The sequence below is a fragment of the Tupaia chinensis genome, unplaced genomic scaffold (assembly GCF_000334495.1).
Source record: "Tupaia chinensis unplaced genomic scaffold, TupChi_1.0 Scaffold000571_1, whole genome shotgun sequence".
In the NCBI taxonomy this organism is placed as follows: Eukaryota; Metazoa; Chordata; class Mammalia; order Scandentia; family Tupaiidae; genus Tupaia; species Tupaia belangeri.
The window spans coordinates 290097-299516 of NW_006160085.1; the positions used below are offsets into that span (position 1 = coordinate 290097).

Sequence of the window (9420 nt, forward strand, 5' to 3'; positions counted from 1 at the left end):
GGAGAAAAACCCCTTTTACTTTATTCTAATTTCTCTTATCTTGCTGTGGACCAGTGAAAACATAGAAGCCTGCAGTCCTGTGTTTGGGAACCTCTAAGCAATGACATCATGCTACTTAAGAGGATGTAATTTGAAAATTGCCACTGGTCTTTGAGTGCCATTTTATCTGTCACTGCTCTCAGTAAACTAAATAGAGGGGAAATGATAAAAAATAATTGTGATTTAGAGTCATGACTCTCAGCTTGTTTAATTTGCGCTCAACACTCAGTTGAAGTTTAGTCTTATGAGGGTGGAGGGAGTATATTTATATGTGATTGTGTTGAATTTCAGATAATGTTGTGAATAAGATAACTGAAAATGGCAAGCAGCCTGTCATCCTGGAGCCTCCAATACTTATTAGTGATGATGAGGATGACAACATTAATTTGGAAGGTCCTATACTGATTGAAGAGGATTCCTGTGATGAGGGCCAAAATTTCACTAAGGGAAAAGCGCCGAAAGCACCGAATATGTTAGCTGTCTCCCAGCCAACTTGCGATGTTGCTGAGCAGGGTCTTGGCAAAAGTCCCAGCCCAAAACCAAACGATCGTGAGGCTAACTCGGAGATAACAGGTAAAAACCTGCCAACTAACGAAGAGCCTGCACCTGTGGTGGAACAACCGAGGAAGAGGAAGCAGAAAAGCAAAAATATATGTGTGGAGCCTGGTAAGCCAGTCATGCCAAGTATACCTGCCCCACTGAATATGTTAGCCCACCACCTCTGCCTGCTGCCTTTCTTTGCTGGACATGGCTGTCTCGTTGGGTTTACCTGTTCCTGCTTGCCACCCCTGTGCTGTTTTAGCAGCTGCTAGTGGCCAAGGGAGGCAGACATCCCAGGGGAAAGGAGCTTTCTGGGAATGAGGGAGGAATGCTCACTTCTTCCTCATACTCCCATATCTTAGTATTCACTGTCCATCCCCTGAAATGCTTTCTCCTTGTATCTTTTCTCCTGAAAATATCGTTTTTCTTTGGAGGCAGCCCCGTTGTCACTTCTGTAAAGCCATAGTCAGAGTTGCTCCTCGGGCTCCTGAGTTCCCGTAGTTCTAGAGCCCTTCTACTACAATACTAATCACACTGTTATAATATGTTTATGAATGTTTCCATAGCGGAGTGAGAGCCTCTGCATAGGAGGCTCTTTTAAAAAAAAAAAGTTTATTTAATGAGCGAGAGACACATACGCACAAAAACAAGCACTTTCACCAGGGCCTTACATCATGATCCCTCCCAGCCTTCACAGCCAGCCAGGATCACGGCATGTGTGTGTGTGCCTGGCATGTACAGGTTGACCCGGAAAGTAAACCCTGATCTTTTTATATGGTTTTCAGCTTTGCAGAGTGTTGTGCTATCACCGTGTCACTGCAGACAGGCCTCTTGTTCATCTTGTAGTCTCTCCCAGGGTCTATTCTGGTACTTGGCACCACATAATAGATGTTTAATAAGTTTTAAAAGGAGCAAGCAACACTATCTACTGATGCATACATCCCTGGTGAGCATCGGGCAAGCTGGGTCTTAGATGCAGGGGAAAGATTTGACTTGCAGAGTCTGCAAGTCAGCACTTGAAGGTGCTGCCTAGGATGACCCACTCAGAGCAAGTGCATGTGATACACCATCCCATCCCTTAGACGGTGCACACCTCAGCTGCCCACATAGCCTAGCCTCTAATGCCACACCCGTGGACCCTCATGTTAGTCCTCAATACTGATGGCAGGCTTCTACTCAGCTCACTGAACTGGCAGCTCTGAGACTCAGTGTGGGTAAAGTCATCCAGAATGACTAACACGTGCAGGGCTTCAGTGAGTCAGTTTTGTTTTGAAGATGTTGCTGTGGACTTGGCTGTAGGGACTCCTCCTGGATTTACCTTTCTCTCAGTTGCTTCATGGTACCAGTTTTCAAGGTACAAATAAACTATTTTCTTTTCAGCTGTTGGTGAACAAAAGAAGCGTGGGCCTTCGAAGAAAAAAGTCAGCCCTGCGAAAGATGAGAAATGCGAGACCGAGTACGTACTGCTCACGTCCAATTAAACAGAGATTGCTTGCACAGTTAACTTGTAAAGCAGTCTATCGGGCACTGGTGGGGGGTCTTCGAGGGCATGAAGGAGTCTGGTGGGTGAGGGAAGGGCAAGGTTTCTGGCCCCAAGTGAGAGGGCATAAGCAGGGAGAGGCAGCTGGGTATGGGTGTTCCATCAAGATCGATGCAGTTACCTGGGCAAAGTGGAGCCCGTTTGCCCCCACGGCATCGCCTCTGGCCTCTTAAGGTTTTCTTTTTCAACTCAGATCAAAGAATGATGTGTAGCCAAACAAACTTTTTCCAGGCTGGATATAGCCTTGCGAGGACCATTTTGCACTAAACCATGGCAAACGGTAGGGGAAATGGTGAGAGGGCAGACTGTTCTGATCTGTTGGAATTGAAGAGAAGGTGGTCAAGACTGTCTTCCAGATTTTTCTAGTGCTTTAGACGAACCCAGTTACTACTGTGTTTTTTCTAACTTAATTTAAAAAATTTTTAAAGCTTAAATGTTAAGATGAAATGGATTGCTTGTTGCTCCTTTATTTTTACTAAGATATATATAATTGGTACCAAAGCCATGTTAATACTTAAAAGCAAAAAAAAAAAATAATGTATTTTCTCATTCAGATTCTAGAAACATCTCACTTTCCCTCTTAAAAATATGATATCGTAAGCCATTTCTTTGTTTTTGCTTGCATTTAGTAGTAATGCATACTTATATCTGAATTATCTTACAAGGAAAAAAACTTATTTGAAAGACTGTATGTTATTTTTTTTAACTTGTATGTTGAGACAATAAATGCATCTTAAAGGAGGGAAAAAAGGGATTAGGGCAACAGAATAACGTGGACCCCAGTGGAAAGGCTCTGTGCTTCCATGCTCTTCACTGGCTAAGGCAGCTGGCAGTGCCTCACCAAATGCTCTGTTGGATGGATCCTGCCTGGCGAACTTTCTTCGTATTCTAGATACATACAGTTGTTTGCCTGTAGGGACTTGTGTCTTGGGTATTTCCCAGGTTGCTTTGTTAGAGGGTGTGACCAAAGTAGGGAGACGCTGCCCTTGCTGTCATTGTCAGTCTGCATCATCCAAGGGAGGCTAGCCTGTTTGGACTCTTCACTGTTGCCTTGGTATTTCCTGTGTCAGTCTGGGGGCTTCCTGTTGTGCTTAGTGTTGTTCACGTGTGGGCTGCTTGCTGGTCATGGTGTGTGACATACCCGGTTTGGGGCCTTGTTGGTCTCTATGATGTTGAGGTGCTCCGCCTGCAGGACGGTGGCAGACCCGGCCTTGAGGTGAGGGTATGCTAAGCCACAAGGGCAGCTTTCCATGAGCACAAACATAGGTGTCATGGTCTCTGCTGAAGCCTGCTGATGGTTCCGGTTTTTATCTCCTACTTTTTCTGATACAAGTTTACTTTCTTTTTTCTTTTAAAGAATTATTTTACTTAACTTCGTTTATTTCCTTTTTTTAAAAAAAAATTTGACCAGAGATGGACAGGAAGAGAGAGAGAAAGAAAGTCAGAAAGCAAGCCACCAGGTCCAGGACTCAAACCCTGGTCGGCCATGTGGGAATCCAGTGCCCTTAACCACCACACCACCTGCTGGCCCCCAAATTTACTTTCAAAGCTAAGTAATCAGAGGCAGAAATGTTTAAGTCATCTGTATTAGGTTTTGGGATGAAGACCCTTGAATTAGCCTCCTTTACCTTGACTGGTACTTTACCCCTCCCTATACAAAGGGTTTATTTTGTGACTTAAGGGTTAATGAGTGTTCTGGTGGGATCTCAATCCCAGGAATTCTGTTAAGTCAGAAACTCACTGTGTATGCTCCTCCTTTATCTTTTACCAGGGACTTGTGGAGATTCTAGGCAAGATCAAAGTATTTCAGTTTAAATAAATTGTTACTACAAGTGTGCTCAGCACTATTATTAATGTGCCTTTGAATTAGGCTTTATAAGATGGGACAACAATTGTCGTTTAATGGAAAGATCTGAGATTAGTGTGAGAGTTTTCATTGTCTCTGTGATTTGGGGGCAAATCACATAACTTCTGAGCCTCAGTTTCCTTGTCTGTAAAGTACAGATTGTAAAAATAGTAATAGTTTCTTTTAAGGATGATTGTGAGGGTTAAATATGATAATGCAAAAGGAAGTTCTTTACAAATGATAAAGCATCATATAGATGATTTCTTAGCAAAGGTAGGGGTGCAGTCATTCTAGGCTGTGGGAAAATAGGTTGTGCCAAGGCATGAATATGGAACATCACAGTTCGTGACTAGGAAACATTTAAGTTGTCCACTTTGGCCAGAGCAAACATACTAGATGGAAATAGAGGTTGAGACCAGGTTGACCTAGGCCTTGAATGCCAGGTCATGCAGTTAATGAAAGTGGGTCATTAGTTGGAACATGGCCTAGGAAAATGAAGATGTGAGATGTGTGTGGTTGGGTCAGAAGAAAAAGAGCCTTTGGAGGTAAGGAACACAGAAATGCCATAAAGTGGAAGATAACTTGAACTGGGGTGGTGACACGGGTTGGAAAGGAGGCGCTGGTGGAAGAGATCATGTGAAGGAGGTAACTAGTCTGTTTTTTTTTTTAAGAGGTTTTTGCTATAGGGCGCGTGTGCTCACCAGACAGACAGAGAGACAGAAAATGAGAAATCACCCCCCCCCCACGCCGCAGTCCCTTCTCCTCCATTCTCCTCTTTGGATCTTGGGCACGCACGCACACGTGCCCGGCATGAGTTTAAGTCACCGAGTCTGGGACTTGAACTACGGTTGACTACATGGGAGTCCGGCGACATAGCCATTACGCTAACTGCTGGTCCCCCACCAGTCTGTTTCCTTTTTTTTTTGGAGAGGTTTTCGCTACAGGGCGCGTGTGCTCGCCAGACAGACAGAGAGAGACATAGAGACAGAAAGCGAGAAATCACCCCCCCAGGGGGGATGGTCACGCCGCAATCCCTTCTCCTCCATTCTCCTCTCGGGATCTTGGGCACGCACGCACACGCGCCCGGCATGAGTTTTAAGCCACCGGGTCCGGGACGCGAACCGCGGTCGACTACGTGGGAGTCCAGCGACATAGCCGTTATGCTAACTGCTGGTTCCCCCAGTCTGTTTCTGTACCCAGTCAAACATTGGGTAAAGGATAAAATTAATTTAAAAATACTTCTGTGGTTTTCAGCCAGTTATAACAGAAGTTTGATCATTGAACACGTTGAGTCGGAGATATGCTCGTGTTACTCAGTTGGAAATTTGCATTGGGCAATTGTAAATTCAGAACTAGATCTCAGGAGAGCTTGAGACTGCAGATACAGATGTGGGGATCGGTCCTGTTGAGGCTGAAACCCTGAATGTGTAAAGAGTTTAGAGTTAAGGTTATAAATGGAAGCTTGGGAAATTACCTCATCTGAGGAACTGGAGGGATGAGGGAGTAGCAAGTTTTCAAATTTTCTCTTGTCATTACCTTTATCAGTGACTTTCTAATATTTCTTTAGCTATATAAAACTCAGTTGAATCTTCCTTTGTAGGAAACCTCGGTGCAAAATACCTGGATGTTTCTTGATGGATATCGAAAACTTAAAACAATACTCTGGAAAGAATTTCAAGCAGAAGAAGGATGAATTGGTTCAGAAGTTGTACAACCTGTTCAACAGTTCTGTCTTTGATAAAAAGGTAGAATCAATGAATAAGCATTTATCGAGTACCCGCTATATGCCAGCACTCTTGGGTATCATGGCGTATGCTAACATGCACACTTCCTGCTCTTGAGAAGTGTCAATTTAGGTGGAGCGGTGAGACATGCATATGTGAAAGGGAATGTTTATGGATTAAAATGTATGGGACAGACTGTTACCATAGGAGATCAACCAAGGGAGAGATCGCTGAGAGCCCAAGCAGTCAGGAAATGGGATTGCCTGGAGGAAGTGGAAGTGAGACTAGTTCTGATACTTGAAGGGTGGTGGGTGTCAAGAACATGGTAACAGGGGAGAGGGCGCACGTTGAGGCCTGACTATCTAGAAGAGAGGGTTTATGTTGAAGGATAATAAGAAAGCGCTTTGTGGCCTTGGGCAAGTTGCTTATAGACAAACCCTCAGTTTATCTCAGTTTTCTCATCTGTAAAGTAGGGACAGTTACAGTTCATTAGTCCCCTTTACCCATGGAGGGGGGATACATTCAAAGACCCCCAAGTAGAGCCTGAAACCCTAGTACTGAATTCTGTATACATTGTCTTTCCTATACATGCAATTTCTATAGTAAAGTATAATTTAGAATTTATTAATAGGTATATTAATTAACAATGACAATAAAATAGAATGCTAGTTTTTAGTAAAGTAAAACACTTGTTTCAGGGGTTCCCTTGCTGAAGTCTTGGTATAGGCTCAGTGCTACCTGGTGCATCACATTGCTGTTGGTTAGAACATGTTTTCTGATCGTGTCTTCCCCACAAAGTTAGTGTCTTTTCCACCTTAACAAAATACTGTGGTAGTAACTTTCACAGTTTGAGGTGCAGCAGCAAAATTAGCATGGATTTCTTTTACTGTGTTTAAAAATTTGCTAGAGAGCATGTGTACTCGTTCACTTGAGAGACAGAAAAGGAGAGTGAAGAAGCAACCCCCCATGGGGGATGTTCACACTGCAGTCCCCTTTCCTCCATCTCTCTCCTTTTGGGATTTTGGGTATGCCCAGCATGTTTTTTCAAGATGCTGGGTCCAGGACTCGAACCATGCTGTGGGCTCTATGGGATTCAGCAGCCTTAACCACTATACCATGGACTGGCTCTGAATTTCTTTTTCCTTTATCGTTCCACAGGTAGAAGATGTATTTCTACTGTAGATTTTAGCAATCTCAGCATTTGCTTTTTTTTCCTTCTTAGTAAGTTGAGAACTTGCACATTTTCACTTAAAGAAGTATGCTGGCATGTACAGATTGCCAGCATCACTACTCTTGCACTGTTCTTACACTTTGGGGCCATTATTAAGCAAGATAAGGGTTATTTGAACACAAGCACTACAATTCTGTGACAGTCGATCTGGTAATACCCTACTAATAGGCAGGTAGTGTAGACAGCATGGATATGCTGCACAAAGGCGTGGGTCACATTCCCAGCAAGACAGCACCGCGTTTTATCATGCTACTCAGAACCATGTGCACTTGTGAATTGTTTCTGGAATTTTCCCTTTAATATGTTTGGACTGTGGTTGATCATGGATAACCAAAACCATGGAAGGGGAAACTGGATAATGAGATACTACTACTGTACTTATACCTCAGAATTATTATTGTTAGGTTTATATAAGTTAGTAGACTTAAAATGCCTAGAACAGGTCCTAGGACGTAGTAAACTCTTATTAATTTTTTTTGATAGTTTATGGTCAGATAATGGAGGGCCTGGGGAATCAGGTTGGTGGAGGTAAAATTGAAGTCAGTAGGCAGCACTGGACAGGGATGTGGATGTGATACGAAGTGGCTGCCAACAGAAATTCACCTGACAATAGCCTGGGAGTATGAACTGGATTGGGGAGAATTTGGAGGTAGAGAGACCCGTTTGTTGTTAGGTTCTTCAGACTTTTTTTGTCTCTAGTAACCAGACTTTCTGGAGGAAGTTCTCATATCTTCCTAAAACCTCCCCAGCCTTCAGTGCCCTTCCTGATGACAGTGATGTTCCATCAGATGAGCGGAACCTGAAGTGTTCTGAGTTGCGTTTTCAATTCTGCCTTGCCACCATTTTTTCTTCTTCTTTTTTTTTTTTTAAGAGATTTTTCTATAGGGCGCATGCGCTCGCTAGAGAGAGAGACAGAGACAGAAAGTGGGAAATCACCCCCCCCCAGGGGGTGTGTGGCTATGCAGCGATTCTTTATCTACTTCTCCTCTCTGGAATTTGGGCATGCGCGGACTCACACCTGGTGTGATTTTCAAGTCACTGGGTCTGGGATTCGAATCATAGCTGGCTATGTGGGAGTCCACCAGCATAACCATTATACCACCTGCTGGTTCTGCACACCATTCTTTCTTTATTTTTTTGGGGGGGAGAGGTTTTTGCTATAGGGTGCGTGCGGTTGCCGGAAAGAGACAGAAAGCGAGAAATCACCCCCCAGGGGGAATGGCCATGCCGCAATCCCTTCTCCTCCATTCTCCTCTCGGGATCTTGGGCACGCACGCACATGTGCCTGGTGTGAGTTTAAGCCACCAGCTCTGGGACTCGAACTGTGGTCAACGACATGGGAATCTAGCAACATAGCCATTATGCCAACTGCTATTCCCTTTGCGTCATCATTCTTACGCACAGGTTTCCAGCTCACCCACCTCCTTGGCTGCCCCAGACTTGTCTGTACACACATCCTGCATTCTGGTGTCAGCAGTCCCCATTGTGTCCTAATTGCCTATTAATTGGCTTTACATAGACTTCTTGGCTTTTATTTTCCCCAGAATATTTACGTTTGTATGTCCTTTGAATAAATTTCTTCTCAAACTTGCTCTGAGCCAAGAACCAGAGGGAGAAAGTTCCTTTTACTTTTTATCAGAGGGAGAAAAACTCCTGAGTTAATATTTTTTCATGTGCTTAGAACTAATCTGTTTCCTTTCATTTGCTTTCCATCCTCAGCTGCCGGAGAAAATAGACATTGGCTGGAATAAAAAGATGCTGAGAACCGCTGGCTTATGCAGCACTGGTGAGAGACAGTACCCGAAGAGAGAGCGCTACGCCAGGATTGAGATTGCTCTGAAAGTCTGCGACTCTGCAGGTAATGGCAGGAGTGTAGCAGCTTTATCCTAGCATTCTTTCCTTCTGACCCTGTACCCGTTAACTTGTTCTTAGCTGGCAGCCTATGTCACAGCTTGATCTGTCATTCCTGGGTGGACAGGCCTACTGTGTGCTGCGTAGAGGACATTATTGGCTGTCTCATTACTTCTGTGAATCCAGCTCATCAGTCTTCCTGTGAGGCCTACGTTTCTCTCTATATTTTCCCCTCGCCAGTGGCAGCACCTCCATTCTCTTGGTAGCTGAGGTTCAAGGTCCTCTATGTCTTTTATTTATTTTTTAATTGCCAGAGGGTATATGCACTCACCAGAGAGAGACAAACAGAGAGAGAGAAAGCACTCCCCAGTGGGGCATGTTGACACCACAATCCCTTTTCCATTTCTCTATCCTGGGTATGTATGCACATGTACCCAGTGTGTTTTTCTTTTTCTTTTCTTTTCTTTCTTTCTTTCTTTTTTTTTGGAGAAGTTTTTGCTATGAGGGCTTGTGTGCTCACCAGAAAGGAAAGGAGAGACAGAGACAGAAAGTGAGAAATCACCCCCAGGGGACCAGCAGTTAGCGTAATGGCTATGTCGCTGGACTCCCACGCAGTCGACCGCGGTTTGAGTCCCGGACCCCGTGGCGT

At 44.2% G+C, this 9420-nt stretch overlaps 1 protein-coding gene across 1 annotated transcript in view; it reads left to right on the plus strand.

The window, feature by feature from the left end:
• GCNA (germ cell nuclear acidic peptidase) overlaps nucleotides 1–9420 on the plus strand; it is a 23496-nt gene that overhangs the window by 11534 nt on the left and 2542 nt on the right. The window contains exons 6-9 of the mRNA XM_006158061.2: nucleotides 331–705; nucleotides 1960–2035; nucleotides 5566–5710; nucleotides 8640–8778. Of these exons, the coding sequence (XP_006158123.1) occupies nucleotides 331–705; nucleotides 1960–2035; nucleotides 5566–5710; nucleotides 8640–8778 (735 nt within the window). The remainder of the gene's footprint in view (nucleotides 1–330; nucleotides 706–1959; nucleotides 2036–5565; nucleotides 5711–8639; nucleotides 8779–9420) is intronic.